The sequence below is a fragment of the Festucalex cinctus genome, chromosome 16 (assembly GCF_051991245.1).
Source record: "Festucalex cinctus isolate MCC-2025b chromosome 16, RoL_Fcin_1.0, whole genome shotgun sequence".
NCBI classification, from domain to species: Eukaryota; Metazoa; Chordata; class Actinopteri; order Syngnathiformes; family Syngnathidae; genus Festucalex; species Festucalex cinctus.
In genome coordinates, this window is record NC_135426.1 from 6,001,579 (window position 1) to 6,022,215 (window position 20,637).

The window sequence follows — 20,637 nt, forward strand, 5'->3', positions numbered from 1 at the left end:
GACAGCGGGGTGCTTTTTTGAGCCTGTGCCCATCCAGTTTGAGCGTTTTAGTCGTCGCGGAAGGACTTGTGGTCCAAGTTGTCTCCATGATTTGTTTGTGTGAAACTCAACTGCGAGAAACTGATGAGCCCTTCGGCCAAAACGGACCCTCCAACGGCCCCGTGGATGAGAGCGAACCCGACTCTGCTGCTGGCCCTTTAAGAGCTGGATCTCACAGCCTACAGCCAGGGGAGGAGAAGAGGAGGGACAGAGGCACAGAAACAGAGAGAGAGAGAGCGTGCGAGAGAGGGAGGGTGTCCGTCTGAAAGTGTGTGAGTGGAGCGAGAGAGGAACATACACAGAAAGAGAGAGAGAGAGAGCGCATGTGAAGGATCACTCGTATCCTGTCTTGTTGTGAGGGGAGACCTACCTAACCTGGCCCAGACGAGCATTTTGTGGGACTCTTTTATGTTGTTGTTGTCGAGAGAGGCGGACCCTTACTCCAGCATGCTCACTGAGCCTGAGCTACCTCAGGAGTGTAACAGGTACGTGCCGACCCCTCACATACACACACTTGCCAGCGCATGAGTGCGATGTGGGAACGGAGCAGGACACAGATAGCGAGAGGAAAGTAGCGCAACAATAACATGACTGAAAATGTGTAAAATGCAGAATAGAAGGTGGTAGGAAGTTCTTCATAGACAAAGTGTGTTTTTGTGTGTGAGATCAACACTGAGATGTGTGTGTGTCAGCCCTCATCATCTCGCCTCCACTTTCATCACTTTATTTACATCTCACTTCCCCTGTTAGGTCAGTGTGTGCGTGTGTTTCTTGTAAAAGCTCGCCACACTTATCACAACTATTATTATTATTATTTTTTTACTTAAAAAAGTAACTTTCAACACTCTTCAGTTTATTCTCACTTTCTAATGCTGTTGTTTTCGTCTTGAATATGTTAATGTCTCTATAACGTTTAAAAGGTGCGACCCTTGCAACTTTGCCCTTTTGCCACACTGTCAACACAAAGTGCAATAATGCCTGCTGGCTGCTGCGAAGGCCAGATTATGTTATAATATTATAATACCCGGCGTTTTAATAAACACACACACACCTCTCACCCTCTCTCCCTTCTGCTCGACTTTCATTGCATGAGTAAGTCTGCGTCTGTTTTGCCTCATGAAACTAATCTTTTGTTCGCAGATAAACAGTAGTTGAGAGGAGGCGGAGGAGGAAGGGATTTTAGGGGCCCTCGAATTAAAAACACATTTAGAAGACGGTAAAAAAAAATAAAAAAATAAATAAAAATAAATGTTTTAATAATAATCAAATCCGGCCGAGTGATTGAGAGGCGGGAAAGAAAAGTAATAACAACAGCGTCAAGGAAGGAATTAAAAATTTCAAGGATTAACGTGGGAAAGCAGAATATATGGCGATAACTGCGGGGATTACAATGATTTAAGTGGGGAGCACTTCAAACTCGTCGCTTTCCAGTAATGCACTCCATCATCAGCGCCCGGCCACGTGCGTGCGTTCATATGTATGCAAAAGAGCCAGCGTGGGGGTATCTCCCACTCTGCGGGTGTGTGTGCATGCGTGCGTGTGTTTGCGTGAAGTGCCACAATCTCTGGTCGGGACTCGTCAGTGTGTGCGCACGCTCCAGCCTCGCGATGCTCTCGGTTCCTGCGTCTCTGTAAGTGGCTTCATCTTTTCATCGCACTTCCTCTTCTTTCACTTTAGCCGCTCAGTTTTTTGTTTTTGTTTTTTTTCGGCCTCTGCTTTGTTTTGTCTTTTACAAATCAAACTGGCAAATGACAACTTTGGTGTTGTACTTTTTTTTGACAAAGATTAATCTGAGGAATAGATTATTTTTTTTTTTTTTTACTTATAAACAGAAACTAAAAAGTTACCTGAACAAAAAAAAAAAAGTGATCTGATGTGGGCAAATTGATACATTCCTCTGTGATGGGAAGTAAAGTTAGAAAGGTGGAAGTCGGGGAGGGGAGGTGGGAGACGAGGGGTGACAGGAAAGTGAGAAGGGCTTAAATTTTTTGGGGGGGACAAAAAGAGGAGGGAGGGATTTTTCAATGTGGGTTGTAACACCCCTCCATTTGGGCCCTGTGTTTATTAGGGTGCGTGTGAATTTCAAGTGTCAACACACACACACGGGAATTTGGAACATTTTCCATCATTCCTTGAATGACACTTGCAATTCATAAGGCCTCCATACTAACATTTAAAGGCCCTCAAAGAGGATTTGAAAGGATTTTTTTTTTTTTTTACAATTTTTACTTGTGATTTTTGAACAATGGAAGCGTCTTACCGCTGTTTGAAAAGTTGCTCCCAGCAGTGCTTCATTTAAACGGGCAAGATTAAAAGTGGTCTGTGTGTGTGCGTGTGCAAAAGAAGTAATTGAGTATAGCGTCCGTGCTCTGCAAACTAATGCACAATTCTGCCCCTTCTTCTCCTGTGGCCCTGTCCCGGCCTCCCTCACACAACACACACACACCAACTTGGACTGGAGGCCATTGTCTGGGCCATATTGTCCGTCCCCGGAGAGTCTTGATAACCGTGTCTCCATCCGTGGAGGAGGAGGGGGAACAGAAAAAAAATAATACCACTGGAGAACACTACCCCCCACGCCTCTTTCGAACCCACCACCGAGGTGGAGTCAGCTGACCGTAGGGGGGGAATTTGGGCCTGTGTATGTTGTGCGTGGAGATGGATATGTGCGGTCATATGACACAGGGAGGGGTCACATGGTGGGAGTCAAAGTTCAGCTAAGCGAAGGGGACTCTTTCAAATCACTTTGCTTGAAATTCGCCCGCCATCCAGTTTCCCCCAATGCACACACGCTGCCCTCCAGCCTACAATAGGAGGCAGTGTTGGAGGTTTCGAGGTCCCTCCCCGAGCTCGACAATGAAGCCTCTGTCTTACCAGGTAGTGAGCGAGTGAGCAAGAGAGAGAGGGAGGAGGTCTAAAAAGTGAGGGACAAATGAAAGAGAGCAGCTGTGTGTGTGTGTGTGTGTCATTCGGAGAATGAGCTCACATGTATGTATGTGTAGTTTATAGGGGGGGGGGGGGGGGTTGACAGTGAGACAAATGTCGCGACTCCTTCATGGATTGCTTAACAAACAGCAGAGGCAGCGTAACAATGGAAAAAGTGGCTCCCTGGCTCAATAAACACCACGCCGCTCCATGTCGTGCAACCCCCCCGCAAACATCAAGACAAGAAAGGGAGTGCAAGCCTTCCGCCGGACCGGATGCACTTTTCCCTCTCTCCGTCTGTCTCCTTTCAAACAACCCCCCACCCCCACCCCCACCCCTCCTTCCCTCACACACACACATTGTCTTCCAGCCTCACTTCTTCCCTCGATATTTTCCCACGCGCTGTCTTCACTCGTCTGAACTTTCAAGTGATGCGGCAATGTCCCATTTGTTCTGAGTTTTCCGCAAACCTCATGAATGGACACGCATGCAGACACATGACTGTCCTTCCGTCCCTCTTGCGTGTGTGTGGGTGTGTGTGTGTGTGTGTGGACATTCAGTTTGCCGCGTTCCCGCCTTTTTGTGGCCTAACGGCGGGCCAGTTTCGTACCTCTCACACAGTGGACGCTTTGTGTGTGTGAGTGTGTAAGCGTTGATTTTGCTTTACGTGTTCATCCGGGGGAAAATCCAGCGTGCATTGCTAAGAGAACAAAAATGTAACAGTGCAGTTAAAAATAGTCCGACTCGGGACGCATCATAAGCTTGTATGTAGAAATAATATGATTGTTACTTGGTCAGTCTACTCTATTGCCCTTCGCTAAAAATAGATATACAATTTCCTTAGAGGGGGGTGAGGGGGGGTGAATGACCTTCTTACAAACAGCTGATTGTGTAAGGAGGTGACAGTAAGTAAGACAACACCAGGCCGTGAAGAGAGGAAGCGGGAGTGAGCTTGGGGGGTGTTTGACAGCGAGATAAAGACGTAGAGGTGGGATAAAGGGGGCATCAAGAGCAGTGGGGGGGACATTTGTTCAAACTCCCGCCTGAGGATGAAAACGTCGCAAAACGCCCCAGGCTCAAATATGCCCCTCCGAGAGTTAACTGACAAGTTCACAATCCGAAATAATAATAATAATAATAAGAAAAAAAACACTTCAGGGATTTGATTCCTCCCCCGTCGCACGCGTCCAGGATGGATTGGACGGCCTGCTCGTGTCAAAAGCAGAAATACGGCTTGGAATCTAAAGCGTACATGCACATTTCACTTTACTGCGTGCAGAATTCTCCAGAGGGGAGCTCCCACGCTCCCCCTGAAAAGGAGTTAACAAGAGCAGTTAGCGCCATGATGATGTTCGCAGCCAGCGCCGACGTGTGCGAGCGAGCGAGTGGAGAGTCCGACTCGCGTTTCTTTGCTTTACTGCGTTTGTCCCTCACTTTTCTCATACAAACATAAGCCGGGCCGCATGTATTTAAAACACGCGTGCATGCGTAAAGCCTCGCAAACGGCGTGGCGTGCCAACGCTGAGCGGGATGACTTGATTACAAGGGCCCGCCCGCCCGCCTGCCAAACCGGCCCGGAGACGGTTAACCCGCCGTCCGCGGCGATTACGCGGGCCGGTTAATGGACCACCTCGCGTCCCCGTCACGATTAGTGACTTAGCGGCAGTGGACATATGTGATATGAGAGCGACTTAACGGAGGAGCCGCTAATCATCAAAAAGCCAAGGGGGAAGTGGCGCTCTAATCTCGGCTTAGTGCTGTCACTGTGTGTGTGTGTGTGTGTGTGCGGTTTTGCCGTCATTTTGTGTAACAGAGGAGACAAACAACAGATTAGACGCTTGCTTTTTTGATTTGATTTGATGTTTAAAAATATATAACATGGGTGAGTTGTCACTTAAAATGATTGCATTTTTCTCTGAGTTGTCTGTCAAAAGTTTGGGGTCACTAACAAATGTCATTTTTTTTTCACTAAACATAAAATCCGGTCCAGCCTGTTCATGAAGTAATAAAAAAGGGATTTTCTTTGATAAATAAAGACAATTTACAATAAGTGACCAAAAACTTTTTTTTTTTTTTTTGCAATAAAGAAAACATTAAATAAATCAGAAATTCACTCAAGACCTTCTTTTTATTCGCCCTCAAATTTTATTACATAACTCGACGGTTGAGGGCAAAAAATGTACCAACTTTTAAACAGTGGTGTCCGTTAAATCATTATGTCAGGTGTGTGTGTGTGTGTGTGCGTGGGCAGAAGAGAGAAATTTGAGTTTTGCATCTTCAATTTTCACTTACATGAGTAGTCATTAAAAAAAAAAAATCATTGCAGCCTTCTACGGATAACGTGTGTGGTGGTCACGTGTGATGCATTTGACTTGTTCAGTGCAGAAATGATGCTAATATTCTCGAATTATGACTCGGCCCACGCTGAGAATTGAGAAAGCGTCATCTGTGCTAATCCTGCCGTCACTCTCGCTTTTCAAGCATCTTCCTGGAGTTGAAATGGCGTCGCCGGCATAACCTGTGTGCACGCCGTGCCCAATTGTATAGTAACGTCACTTCAAAGGCGTAAAGTGGGCGGGGGAGGGATTTTATAGGAACTGGAGCTGTGAATGGCCTCCCCTCTAAGGACGTGGTCAAAAGTTTGGAAGGAGAGAGGGTCGTCCTCGTGGTCGTAAATGTGAAATTTGTTTCGATACGTGCGATCGTATGTAAGTAAGTATGATCAATGTCGCTACTGTGCATCGAAGACTCCCAGAACACCCCCGCCAACACCCCACCCCCCTCATAGCGGAACGTGTGTGAGGTATTTCAAAGGTGACCCCGGCTGCGTGTGCGTGTGTACATAGGGTTATGATTAGGCAGAGGTGTGTGCGGGACACAAGGGGACGTGTGTGTCGGTGTGCGCGCGCAAAACAAAAGGCCTCAGTGTGAGCGAGTGAAAAGGAGGTAAAGTAAACAGGCAGTGATGAAGACAGACCTGCAGTGTTGGGGCCTCTGTTATGCGCATGCATGCTTGCATGTGTGTCTGCTCTCTCGTTTGCACAGCTGGGCCAGACACTCCACGTCGGATCTTGTGTGAATGGAGGAACACAAAAGATTTTATGGCCACATAATGACACGCAGCGTAACGTTATCTTGAAACGATTCCACTTTTAACGTTCATAATTGCACGTGTGGGTTTTAATCGGTCTTTGTCATCGACACAACTCGTTTGCAATCATTTATGGCGTCTGCTTATGCTGAGTAAGAATCACAAAGGTGGAACGAGTGCAGATAAAGAAATCTTATGGCGTGTTGACTTTCATGTATCTGCGCTGCATTGTTACACATTGGGGCTTTGTTGACATAACATTTTCCGCACTCCGGGATCCCAAAAATGTCACTTGATGACATTTTAAGAAAAGCTCAGTTGAGGTGAAGTCGCATTTTTGCAGGCCAAAGCAACAGGTGGTGATATAACCCCCCCAACGGAAGGCTATTTGAGCCAATCCGGAAGAAAGTCAATCCCAGAGAGGCACAATGGCCGCGTAGATTGCAGACAAGACACTGTTCTGAACCATGCCGTTCAAAATAAAATCTCCAAGAAACCCCATGAGCTCACCCTAATCCTCATCCGAAGGCTATTTGAGCCAAAAAGAAAAAAAAAAAAAGTAAATGCCAGAAAGGCATATTGACTGCATACATTGGAGGCAAGACAAATTGTTCTGAACTATACACTATATTAACAAAAAGTAAAAAAAAAAATATTTCTCAAAGATACCCTAGACTAATCGACCTCAACTGCGATTTTGCATTTGGGTCCAACTTGATCTTTTTTGCCCCCACTGACTTAATCTTGTTTCTGTAATGGTTTGATTCAATTTGAAATGAAGAATTGCACTGGGTCACCCATTAAGACTGCAACTGTGTAACAGAGATATACGAAAATAAAACTTTGTTGGAGAGTTTGACGTCCAAAACGATGAAATGATTGGATGACGGTGTACTTTGTATGTTGCCTTCTACTGGCAAAACAAACGGGAGGCTGAATCTTGTGGAAAGGTGTTACAGCGACGTTACGCCATTGGATTTTAGCCGCGTAACTTTCCAACCCTCCCAATGTGCTTTCCTTTCCGCCCGTGGCGGCACTGGAGATTGTTTGACTTTGGCTGTCATAAGGTAAATAAGCAATGAATTAGTAGCAGGGCTGCTCCTTCGGAGTAATGCCAGATACGCGCTCCAAAAGAAATCCAATAGTGGGTAATCAGTTTAGCGGAGACCAAACAGAGAGGAAGGCGGCTGAGGAAATTGCAGCAAGAAAGAAAGATATCAAAAGTCCGATACCTGTTGCTTATTCTGTGAGATACTCGCACACACTTGGACTTGGACACGCACGCACGCAGCCCCCTCCATCCTCGCCATGCGTTGCCTCTGGGAGACAGCCCGTTAGCTGCCTATTACCCAGGGTCATAGTCGCGGTGGCTTCAAGGCTGACAAGTGCATCTGAAAGCACTCAGCCGACGCTGAGAAGCACATTAAATTCTATTATTGCTGCATAGTCACTGCATCCCTATTCAGCTGGAGTACACGGAGGCAAATTTACCTTGCGAGAGACAGAGTTCACCTAATAGATGTGGCTTTATATCCTTTTGCTTCTTTTCAAGGGAACAAAGCCACAGTAACAAATTGACACAGCGGGGCTCTTGTGTTGCTCGCCATTTTCCTTCAGTCTCCCTATTGTCCAGAAGGTTTTCATAAACGCATATTATTGTCAGCGTTCATACTGTTCCCTCTCTCGCCCTCTCTCCCTCTCTCTCTCCCTGTCCATTATTTTCTTCTCGTCCCCACTCTGTGAAAGCCCATTGTCAAGGCATGGTGATTTCCTGCACAATGCCAGTGCAAGCGGGCTTCATTTGCAGTAATGGCCCCGTCTTTTGGAAATGTGAACGTTGAATGGCCCCCGTGGTAAACACACTGGAAGACTTGGGAGTGTGTTTGAAGGTCCGCCAAAGAGCTGAAGGGGTTATTGTTCCGTCACCTGAATGAACGCATGGATCCGTCAAAGTGCTCGAGACAGAAGACGCTTTCATTGTCTTCATACTTGAACCTTTATGTATGTGTTTTTTTTTATTTTGTATTTAAATTGTAGCCGTTGGTCTACATACGAAATCTTCACATTGGTCATCGAAGCAGGATTTTTTTCTGGCTGGCTTTCTGTCCGGAGTGTAATGTGGAGAAAATAGTTCAAGTCAGACTGTAAACGTCCTGGAACAAACGCAGTATTGGAGGCGGATAACAAGCAGGCGCAACCAGAGTTTGAAGTTATAAACAAGTGAATAAATCTATGACCATGCTCCCTTTGTATTGAAAGCAATTGCCACGCAACTTAACGTCGGCAAGTTCTGTCAAAAAAAAAAAAAAAAAAAAACGGGAATAAATGCCAGACCTCCCTCTTCATCTATGAAACAGACTTTGGTTTTAAATCCCTGAACACTGATTCTTTGGTAAAAACTCTCCGTTAGGCTGATGATGTTTCAAAGTTGTAGATATGAAAACTGATGTTTTTGTCTTGTCATGGGTGTGTTATTTTCTCCCTTCTTGCCATTTTTGATATTGAATTTGTTCAAGATTCTGACTGGCTAAATAATGGCTTCATTGTTAGTGGTTGCTTCGAGATGCACTTCAAATGTATTTTCAGGTGGACAGATACTTGCTTTGTGCCCAGGGAAGGCACGTTAGACTTTGAAAAGTACTTGTGGAAAATGGAAGACACCACAACACCCTCAATGTCTTCATTCTTTCATATTAAATATACTGTCCAAATCCCAAATAACCCTTTTTCGTCTCTGTCGTCCTACCTTTCCTTCTCCTTGTTTTTTGGCTCCCAGGATGTCTTCCAAGCGACCAGCCTCTCCATATGGGGGGACAGATGGAGAGGTAACCATAGCAACCAGCAGACAGCGAGTGGAGGATGAGGAGAGCGAGGGACTGGGTGGCGTGATCCACCTCCCCTTGGCCTCCTACTGCAGCAAGGTGTCCCCGCGCTCACCCCCGTTTCGGACCTTGGACAGCCCCCCCAACAACACGGTAAGAACTTGTAGATGGTCCGAATTCTGGGCTAAGGCTTCCGTACAGTTTTTACAAACTTGACAAGACCTTGCAGCTGTCATCATCATCATCATCTTCCTGCCTTCACTTGGCTCTCAGCCTTTTCACGTCCGTTCCCATAAGGCGTGTTGGATTGGAAGCCACCCCCCAGGGCACACGCGAATACCACAGATCAGATTATGTACACAGTAATCCAGATGTAAGAAGGAAAATGGAGGCACTGAAGACCTTATGCACCAGGCGTACACATAATTGTCTCGCTTTATGCAATTTCCTTCTATTGGAAAATGAGGTTCAGGGCTACCGTTTGACACCGCACACTTTTTTTCGCGGCCGTGTGCGCGCCGCCACCAGCCGTCAGCCTTGAGCCCATCTGACGCGCGGTTGCGTGACTGCCAAACGTGAGCCATCGCACTGATTCACTGTGCGCAGGATGAAGTGTGACATTGGCCGGCGCTTCCGAATGTATAGCGGATGTTCGCATGAGGGTTTCATACAGTGTCATGGCTCGGTCTGAGTCACTGAATATTAGCGTAGACCAGCCAAGCCGCGCGATGATGGCGCATCTCTTCGCCCCCCTCACACACCCCTCAATTTAAAAATAGACACTTCATTTACATGTTTAATCATGCTAACATGATCAATGGGTGTCTTTGAGATAGTAGGATTCTCATAGAGATATTTGATAAAGCGTTGACCTTGTACATCCAACTTGGCTGCAATGATCAAAACTGACTTTTTTTTTTTCAATTATTTTACATTGCCTATCTAATAGACTTCATTCAAGTTTGGTTTCAATCGGACAGAATTGTTTATTTTTGAAAAATACCAGCAAGGGTTTAAATATCTAATCGTTTCTAACCAAGGTGGCTCTTACTGTGTCTTTTTAGACATAGGAGATGTATAGTTTTTTCTTGTTTTTTTTTTTTGCCAGATTTCACATTGCTTAGTGAAATTGGCTTTGGGGACTTTTTTTTTGTTTTTTGTTTTTAGACTGACCCCCAGGAAACGGCCAAAATGACTCAAATGGCCTGTGGCTTTTCAATCATGGGTTTTGACTTTTTTGTAGGTCTACTCACGGTAGTTATGTCGACCAAATTTCACTTTGTTTCATGAAACTGACTTCAGGGGCTGAATTTTTTTGTAATAAAAAAAAAAAAAAAAAAACGAAAAAAAGGGCAAGTTCAAACTAGAATGTAGTATTTCATATAGCGTTTTAGTCATAGGTTCTAGCTTTTTGTGGACCTACTCGTGACAGTCAGGTCTACCAAGTTTTAACGTTGTTAAGTAAAATTGGCTTTCTTTGACGGACACCTGCAGGAAACGGCCAAAATAACCCTAAAATGGCCACTTCAAAGCAAAATGGCAGACTTCCGGTGGCTTTCAATCATGAGTTCTCGAGATTTTTTTGTAGGTCTACTCATGGTCGATATAGCTACCCAATTATACGTCGTTGCATGGAACTAAATTCAGGGGCTGAATTGTCTTTAAAGGAAAAGGTAAATTTGTGCTTCTCAACTCAACTCAACTTTATTTATTAAGCGCTTTAAGAACAGGCATTGCCGTATACAAAGTGCCGTACAAAAACATAAATATCAGTTTTGGAGTAAAGAATAAGGTAACAAAACAAGAACAAAGCAAACATATTGAAGTGCGAATACAAGTTTTTTTTGTGTTTTTTTTTTTTTTTTTTTTTTGCTAAGTGCTACCAGATTCAGATAACATTTATTTTTTAACCAGGATGATGAATCCTGCAAAAATTGATGATTTCTTTGAGTGTGAAAAGTCCCAAAATGGAGATTTTGCTCGCAAAATGATAATTATAACTGTCATGAATGTCAAAACAGGGCATACATGAACTACACTGTATTTGTAGGAGTGTTTTTGTCTCTATTTAGAGCTGCATGCACCATTTACTGTGCGTCATAGTGTGTCCTCGCCAATAAAACACCTTTCCCCTATCTCACCCTGCACATACCTACACGCTGTAAAACAATGAAAAGATGCTTAGCAGCTATAATAGAGAGCTAATTTTGTAACTAGCCAGCTGATTAGGCAGTGGGCCCCTCCCTATTGTGGACTATGCATATGCTTGACTATAAACCAAAGTCCTGTCATCGTGAGCACGGGAGCCCAAATGAAGATAAATATTACGTTAAAACATTATTTTGTGATGTTATCTTTATAGAATGTATCTGTTTTCCCTTAATTTCTCAGCAAAAATTGACAAAATGTTGTTAAGATGCTGATCCAAATCCTGATTTTTGGTGGAGGGCTTTGCCCTCCAGGTGCCACTTGAGCATGTTTTGTGTCTAACTGCAAACAGTACTGCTTTGCTCGTTTATCTCACAGCAGAAGGGCAACAGTATTGGCATATTTTTTGCCTTCTTCTTCCCTTGTCTCCAAGAGGGTTTAGAGTGGAAATCCCTTCGTCGCTGACTGTCATCAAAACGTAGAGGGATACTACCAGAGTGTAGTGTGGATGGGTTGAGTGAGTGGGGATTGGGGAAGTGGGGGCGAGGTTCACTTTCCCTTTCAAGACAATAGGTGTAAAGTGATCCGGCGTAAAAGTGAATGGCTCTTCGGCTGTCAGTTGACTTGCAAGTGTATTGGGGGGAATCAGAGTGGGGGGAATTACAGCTTTATCTTGTCATTGTAAATTACTGACCTCTTTGTCCCTTTTGGCCTGCAGCATTGCCTACCTGCTACACGCACACAAACGCGCACACAATATAAATATACTTCACTTAACAGCATTCGGCTCATATTGAAACCTCTCGATATGAGGGCTGCTGTTTATGATAGTTTCACAATGATTTTAATTTGGCTAAAAGGCCGTTTTACTGCAAGTAAAGTTCCCAGTGTGCGCGATTGGATCTCTAAAAAGTGGTTAAATCATGAAGGTGAGCCAACACCAAATCAAATGTGGCTCAAGGTTTATTTTATTTTAGTGTTTATCTTTTCGGGGGGCATGCAAATGAGGTAAAGACAAGCATCCTGGCACACTAATTGTTTCACAAACACAAATCTATAAACATATTTTCTCCTTTTTTTATGTTTAATTTTCAAGGGTGCCACTGTGTATTGGTGTTATGTACAATGGGACAGACCAAACAGCGGTTTATTTCACATGCCAGCGACACGCTAATAAATCAACACTGTGGCGCTGAAATATGCAGGAGGAATATTCTGGAATATGTTGAAAACAGCCTCCTTTCAGGCTTCCACCTGTACATCTTAATAACATCTTAATGACATCACAAGGGCTCAGATAACCAATCACAGCTCACCTGTTTTTAGATTTGGTCATGGGACATTCACGAGCTGAGTTGTGATTGGTTCCCTGAGCCCTTGTGATGTCATTTTCAGTCGACATCAAGTTGCAAAATGTGTTTTTAAAGGTACTATTTGTACATGAAAAATAATGAAAGTATCAAATTAATTATAGACAAAATATTAACATTTTATTGCTATAATGGGCTAAATAAGTGAAGTATCCCTTTAATAGGATCCTACATGTTCAACAAATTGGTGCAAAATGAAAACATCTAAATATAGGATTATCTGCAGTGAGTTTACATTGCAATCCCACCTAGAGTAGATCTGGATCAAATTTGGTTTACCATAGTTCAATTGTAAATCACTGGAAAATGCACACAAACATGCACTAAGGTATTACGTTTTTTGAGTCACCTATGCATCTTAAAATCTACTATGTCCTTTCAACAAATTGCAACCTGATACAATGATTTCAAAGTGTCTGAACCCGGGATTACATGTCGGTGTGTTCACACTGCAGCTAAATCTAGATGAGATCCAGATTTAATCTGGTGCAATTCTCCACTTTGCGGATTACGAATCACATTTAAGAATTGACAGAGCAAACCGATGCAGTTTATCGACCAGCTCATCCCAGTTTGAGTTTGAGGACCTCCAAGTCAAAACCGACAGTGTCTGTGTTGAGCCGTGGCATGTAAAGAGATTTGTGTGTGTGTGTGTTTGGCTGGTTGCGAGTGTGTCATGGAGATTGGCAGCTCTGGCGTGGAGCTAAGTCTTTACCTCCCTGCAGGAGCGATCAGTGACATTCTCGTATGTGTGCGTGTATTTTAGTCGAGCAGCTGTTTCCAGCTCTTCCCACTGTCACATTGTCCGCGTCTTGATCCACGGCGACGCGCCAAGCATCAAATATTGTTTCTTCGCACCGTGCACCTTGCACAGCCCGAGACATGTCAAGCACAAGCATAGAAAAAGACAGAGAGAGAGTGTGTGTGTGTATGTTTGTTAGGCCTGACTGGCTCAGGGGGGGGAAATGTAACATTTGGATTCTTTCTTCTCCTGGCACGAGTTAAGTGTTTTTAAAGCAGATGAGCTTTAGACAAAAGTTGCCTAATTCGGTTCCATTGCAGAGGCAGTAAAGGGATAAAGCCGAGTGAGGCGCAATTTTTACTTTGTTCCAGTCATTTAGAAGAGAATTGACATCTGCAAACTAAAGGCAGAACCGCCCACACGACCAGGCTGTCGCAGCCAGCGTAAAACGTGTATGCGCAGGCGCACACCTGCGGGCTATCTGGGTGTCAAACAAAATGGCACAACTTGTTCACTGGCGAGGAGGAGAGGGCACGAGTGTGGTGAAAAGGGGAATAAATGCATGCTGATGAGGAAAAAAGTTGTACAAATCGCGTTAGCCGAGGCGGCAGCGGCGGCGGCGCACCTGACTGACACCGCTTTGGAACATCTCCCTCGTTCCTCTGTCTTGGATGCAAATGGCAAGGCTACAAAAATGTCACTTGCGTGGATTATCTGCTCCATTTCTGTAGCCTTTGGGATGAGGCTGTCTGACTTCACACATGTAATGCAATGGACCCTAATGGTGGGGGTCTTTGAAGGGGGGGGGGGGGGGCTCCCTGCTAATTCGCCGCCATTGGGAAATGACCTTCGTTGTTGAACGAGATGACATCTCCGGCGGATTCCCGAAACCCCCCCCCCCGACTGCGCCGCCACCGCACACTTCTCTCATTCTTGATTGTTTTGTTTGCGCGACATCTTTCTCGAAAGAAAGTGTGTGTCTGTTTTAAGTAGGCGCTGGATTAGATAAATGGGATGTGACAGGTGTGACCGCTGCCTTCAAGATGCCTCCTTTCCTCCCTCCCCGCTCGCTTGCTCTGTCAACTCGCTCATTTCCTCTAATAACATCACCTCTCTCACTCTCTTTACCCCCCTCCTTCTCCCCTTCCCTCAATTTTTTTTTTTTTTTAACCAGCCTGCCTCCGCCTCCTTTCATTTGCATGCCGTGTGCTCACGATGATGCAACTCGTAATCACAGAGACGCTCGTTTTGAAGTTTGAATTACCCTAATCTGGAACAGGAGAGGGTGGAAGTAAGCTCGAAAGGAAGGATGCAACCAAGAAGAAGAAGTAACTTTTTTTCTCCACTACGACAGTGCTTCTCAATTATTATTTTTTTCGTTACACGCCCCCAGGAAAATATTTCGCACCCACCCAAGCGCTCCGCCGCTATAAATAGTATCATTTGTCTCTAAAATTGGTTTAAGTACAAAGGAGCTAATACTGCTTGTGCAATCTCGGACGATGAGCGCGCCACTGCCACCTACTGTAGTGAATGTGCAATTACACTTAATTAAAAATGCACTGTGAAATCCCGTTTCCATGCAAATACAGAACGGAAAGTCTTCCAAAAAGTCCCTTTTTGGTCAAATGAAATGCAATTTGTGTGAGGGTAAATGGTCAAAATAAGTGTAAAACTCAACCATGTGGACATGGCCTTGGTTAGGCAGGAAGGTAAAAAAAAAAAAAAAGATTTCAGAGATATTGCACTTTGCTTATGTGGCATCAAGCTGCCTTCCAACTTGTGCATGCCTATCACTGGTTGGAACATGAAGTTACAGAGTAACCATGTCATGCTCAGTGCACAATGCATGTGCAGGAATGCTGGCAGAATGAATGAATTATTGAGCGTGCTGACTTATTCAGCGTGTGAAAACACCGGATCGAAGAGAGATAAAGTGAGAGAGTCGGTCAAGTGTGGGGGAATTCCAAGTGCCTGTCCCCGTCGTGTCAATATGAAAATGCGACGTCTGAGGAGTTATTTCCTATTTACTGAGCATTTTATTTGGCATGTTATGCGTTATCTGCTTCATCCTGATGACTTTTGATGTGGACTGTGATCTGAATATCAGGTTTCCCCTTTCTAGGCTGCACGTTACTCATTGGCAAATGTTCTCCACCCAAATATACATTCATGACAACAACAAAGCCACGTCTCCATCACGTGCACAGACGGCCGCAAACGTATAATCACATGTAGACAAACTGTATGTGTGCCGCGGGTTCTGAGGTGGCGTTTGCTGCCCTGCGCCCAGATTAGCCAAAGATTAACTCGGTGGACCATTGACCCCTCTTCTGTATGCAAAGGGCTGAGCCGACAGACTGGCGAGTGGATTGACTGACTGACTGACTCACTTGGTTTCTGGAGTCTTAACCTCCCCGTAATGATCCCATCACATTTTACTTTCATTTCTCACTTTAATTAAACTTGATGGTGACAACACAATTAGGCTCATATAAATCATAAACACAACAGGAAAGCATGCAAGAAATCCAAGCATCCGCGCAGTCATTTTCCATAACGTGTGCCTTACTGGCAAAATTCTGTAAATTTGCAAATGTGTACATTTTTTTTTGCGGGTTGTTCGACACTCGAATGCATCCCTGCTTTGCTGCAGCGCAGAATCGGTCCCTCTCAGTGTCACTGTTAATTGGGCTGAGAAGGTATTAAGTCAATCTTCCAAACAAATGCCACCTCGATTGGATTGAAGGCTCGACTGTACTCACCATTCAAGCTGTTCTGGTGACGCCTCGCGACCTCGCTCGCCGCTAAAACTTAATAAATGAATCCAGGCTTTAATTTAGAGCTCGTTCCACTCGGTTTCGAGGCTAAGTAAAGACGGTAGGGTAGTTAGTCGCGACGACAGCTTGGCGTCAAGAACAGAGCTTTACCGTTGGCTCCATATATGATATTTTGTAGCTGTCATGCCAGTTGTTCACTCTTTTGTGATTTGAGTCCTTACATAAATTTACAGCTTGACAAAGTTCCAAATCTTTGCTTCACACCATTAACAGCCTTGCAAGACAAAAGTAGCGGCGCTGAAACTCGGCCTTACGAGTTGTGTACGGTAACATTGGACGCCGCTCAAAGCCCAGCAGTGGAAGGCTTTGTAAAGAAGCGGTAGCGTGCGTCCGAGAGCAGATCTTTTTTGTTTGTTTGTTTCATGTGCTCGTTCTGTCAAGTACCTCCAAGTCAGTCAAAAGCAGATTCCAGGAAGAAGTGTGCCCTAACTTAAGAAAACTGGCAAGGGATGAAAGTGGAAATTCCGTGCCATGTTGAGAAAAGGCGAGAATAAAGAGAGCAAGATGAGGAGATAAGAATGGTGATCACGAGTGGCCATGCCAGCTCCTCCCAAGCCTCTTTATTTGGAGGTAATTCATGAAGCTAATGACTATTTTCCTCTCGCTTCCCTTCCAGGATCTGGACGGCTCCAAGAGGAACTCCCTTAGCCCTTACCCCCTGCACAATGCTACCTCACCAGGCAAAGACGAAGGCGGCACCGGGGGTCGGCCGTGCAGCGACGGAGGCTCGGCCACGCTGGGAACCCCGGAGAGACGCAAAGGGAGCCTGGCGGACGTCGTGGACACACTGAAACAACGTAAGATGGAGGAGCTGATCAAGAATGAACCAGAAGGTCAGTCTGAATTTCTCTTTCTCACTCTTGGCCTTCCTGTTGTGAAACCACACATGAACAGCAGCTCTTTGTTGTTGTTTTTTTTTCCCCCACCACACACACAGACAGCATCAACTATATGGGCCCATTGTCCGCCAAGCTCTGCATATTTATCACAACCTGACAAATGAGAGCCGCGTGTGAAAAGCCTCCTGATGCACCCTCCACTTGCTTTTTTGCCTCTTGTGTGTCATCTCGCTATCTTTGTAACCTTGGCTACGGAACCGGCTACCCTGTTTACCAATGACAGGCAGCCAATGAAAGACGCTTCATCGCTGAGCATCTGAAAAGAAGTCTTGGCTTTTGACAGTCGGAATGGACAGTTGGAGTTAAAATTAGCCTTTGGCCAACTCTAATTACCCCTTGGCAGATAACTGGCTGCTTAAGTCACTACATGCAAGGGTGATAATGGTGATAAGGAGATCATCAACAGGTGTCCATCTCCTGATATAAATAACATTTTATTGGCGGATACCTTCCTGGTTTGTCGAAAACAACTTCAGCTAATGTTTCTCTGCAGCATCTCGTGACATTCTGCCCCAAAAAGGTTACCGCGCAGTGAAAGAAACTCTCCAAGAGTGTTTACCGGCCTTGGTAGGTGCTTGTTTGTGTGTGCGTGTTCCACCTATAGTTCCTCCTGGTGCATCAACAGGCTTTCATTTCAAGCTGTGATGTGCCAACCTTATTTTTCTGGCCTTTTCTCTCCGCTTTTCACTGCGGTCAAGACCGCCGCTGGTCCGCTCACTCGCTGTCTGCTTGTTTTTATTCCAGTCGATATAGAGGCCTGTTGTGGCGCACACGTATACAAAAAAGAAAAGAAAATGAAAGAAAGAGGGGGAAACTGCTGTTTGCTGAGCGGAGCTGGAATTGAGGTGTGTTTTGTGTTGTTCGCTGCTTCAGTGGACCTCATGATCTGGCAGGGAGGGAAAAAAAAAGAATAATGGATCTTTACGAGTCAGCCAGGGCAAAGAAAGCGAGAGAAAGTGAGAGAGAGAGAGAGAGGATAGAAGAGAACGAGAGGAAAGAGGTATAGGAGAACTAAAGCAAGAGAGTTAAGAAGTGATCTAAAACGGTGGTGTCTTCATAGACCCCATTAGTGGTCGAGGCGGCAATGCCGTCTAACCGGGAGCATTATCGGCTCTGGGTTCAAATGAAATGGGCCGACAAAAGCGACTCCGGACCTCGCAAGCACAAAACCCCGGGCCAAGCAAGAGAGAAAGGAACTAAGGACAAGGAAAAAGGGGGGACGCTGGGAGATGAGAGCGAGTGAAAACGGCGAGGGGCGTATTGAAGGCGAGATAAAAATCCTTCTTCTGTGCCCGGCTAGCTATTGTTTGGCTGTGCGGCTCACAAAGGCCATTAGCAGCAAACAGCAGGTTGGGATGAAAATTTAATGAAGGCTTTAATCATTATGAAAGGCCTCGAATATTACCGCTCTCTCACCCGCGCGCTTGCATATCGCTTCCAGCTGGATCAATGACACACACACATACACACTTTGAGAGGAACATTAATGGAGGGGATGCGGACAAGGAGCCAAAGACACAAAATGGGTCAAAAAACAATAAACATCTTGAAAGTAAAAGAAGAGGACGGACTTAGCGGAGGCTGGCCTTGAGCTACGCTTCACACCCGCCCACACACACAAAAGATGTCACACACAAAGTAAGTTTCTGGCCAGCGTTGCTCTACTTTCCGTAGATGAATGGACCTTCTGTGCAGACGAGGGCACATTGTGTATATCGACGAGAATATGTGCACCTCCCTATGTTTTAATATCTATGGCCGAATCCCAACGTATATGCGCATTATATGTAATTGTATGCTTTGTGTGTTCTCGTGTGTGTTTGCGTCCAAAGCGGCTAATAAATGACTAGCCATGTTGTCCCCCATGGCCCGTCGCGACCATGCTTCACTGCTCCCCATTCATCTTGTGTCTTACTCTGCCGACCACCTGCTACCCCTGAGATACACTACCAACATGCACACACGACATCCCAGGCGCATGGATGCACACATGTACGCATTTCTCAAGAGCAACAGGGTGGAAGAAGCTACAACGGAATCACCACCTTGCCCGTGTGTCACCACGATCGAGGCGAGGGGGATGCGGAATAATGAGAGCGGGGTACGGTGGCTCAGAGGAGAGTCGGTGCAAATATCCCGAGAGAGATGACTGAAATAAACAGACACACGCACCTTCGTCTTTATATCATCGTGGGGACTTCTCATTGACATAATGCCTTTGCTTAAACCTTTCTCCCGCTCAACCATCAAAAAATGTTTGCCTACCCCCATTCCTTACCCCTAACCTCAACCATAACCCAATATGAACCAAAACTAGTCTTGACCCTCAAAAAGAGGTCTGAATTTGGGGGGGTGGGGGGGGGGGGGGGTCACCAAAATGTCCCCACAATTTCTAGTCGGTCCCCACAGTGGTAGTTCAACCTGGAAAAACATGCGGGTATGTGCCCCACATTGTAGCAAACATAATGCCTTTCCCTAACCTCAACCATCAAAAATGTTTGCCTACTCCCATTTCTTAGCCTAACCTCAACCATAACTCAATTCGAACCTAAACTGTAAAACCAAGTCGCCCCTCAGAAAGAGGTATGAACTTGTGGGGACTACCAAAATGTCCCCACAATTTCAAGTCGGTCCCCACAAGGGTAGTTAAACATGGAAAACCATGTGTGTATGGGCCCCACAATGTAGCACAGACAAAGTGTGCACACGCACAGACACACGCCCACACACGCGCACACACACCCCTACACACGCATCATCGGCTTGAACAGTGTCTCGCGGGACTTTAACCTACCGCATCCCTGGTGGGGTGGGAGGGTTTGTGGTTGTTTCTGTGTAAGGAGGCTTAGATAAATGATGAATGCTCAAAATGGATGCCGGTAGTAGACTGTGGACCTGGATGGACAAAGATCCTGTTCACATCCACTGCTACGGTGCCATTCAGCAAGACACCAAAACATTGAAACTTGAAATGTATCCAAGATAATAGGGTTGGTTGTACAGACAATTGGTAGATGGATAGATGGACACTGGCTGACTGTCCAGTCTATGGATGCTGATGGAACCCGTTTGCTCATTTCTGTGAGATCCTGGTTCAAATCGAAAAGTTGTGATGCTCTTGAGCAAGGCACCCTAACCGTAAAACTGCTCCCCCAACCCTATAGGTCGGTCCCTGCTCCAGTTTGTGCTTTACTATCTATGATAGAATGAAAGATGGTAGGGTCGGATGTAGGGACAGTTGAGGACATGGAAAGAAGTGTAGACGGATGACATAAATGGAAGGTGATGGTTAGATTGGAAGATTTGCCGGATTTGTGGGTGAATTACTGTTGGAAATTGGATGAATGTGCTTGACAGCTGTGATAGTGTGACTGATGGCAGGGTTGGATGTTTTGATGGTGGTGGTGGTGGTGGTGGGGGGGGGGGGGGGGGGTTATAAGGGTGGATTGATGGTTTGGTAACTGGTTGGATTGGTAAATGATGGTTCAAGCTCTGGTTTGTGATGAGGCTGCATAGACTGATCATTTTGGTTTACACAGCTGTGGTATTCTTGAGTTGCTCGCTGGGTGGTTGAAGAGATGATAGAAGTTGAACTGAAGGGTGGCTCAATGCAAATATTGGTTGCTTTAATTAATTGATGGGTTGGGCGTTTGGAGATGGATGGATTGGTTAATGGTAGTTGTCTCAGGAGGTTGGTGGCTGAATTGATGGCTAGGATGGCGGATGGATTTAATTGTCATCCTTTATCAAGGGAGAGTCCA

General features: G+C 45.4%; 1 protein-coding gene across 9 annotated transcripts in view; it reads left to right on the forward strand.

Moving 5' to 3' along the window:
• The first annotated feature begins 273 nt into the window (after positions 1-273).
• sox5 (SRY-box transcription factor 5) overlaps positions 274-20,637 on the forward strand; it is a 93,707-nt gene continuing 73,343 nt past the window's right edge. For all 9 annotated transcript variants that reach the window (XM_077500081.1, XM_077500084.1, XM_077500082.1 and 6 more), the window contains exons 1-3: positions 274-524; positions 8,832-9,030; positions 16,594-16,810. In XM_077500081.1, coding sequence (XP_077356207.1) covers positions 448-524; positions 8,832-9,030; positions 16,594-16,810 — 493 coding nt within the window. In that variant the 5' untranslated portion in view covers positions 274-447. The remainder of the gene's footprint in view (positions 525-8,831; positions 9,031-16,593; positions 16,811-20,637) is intronic.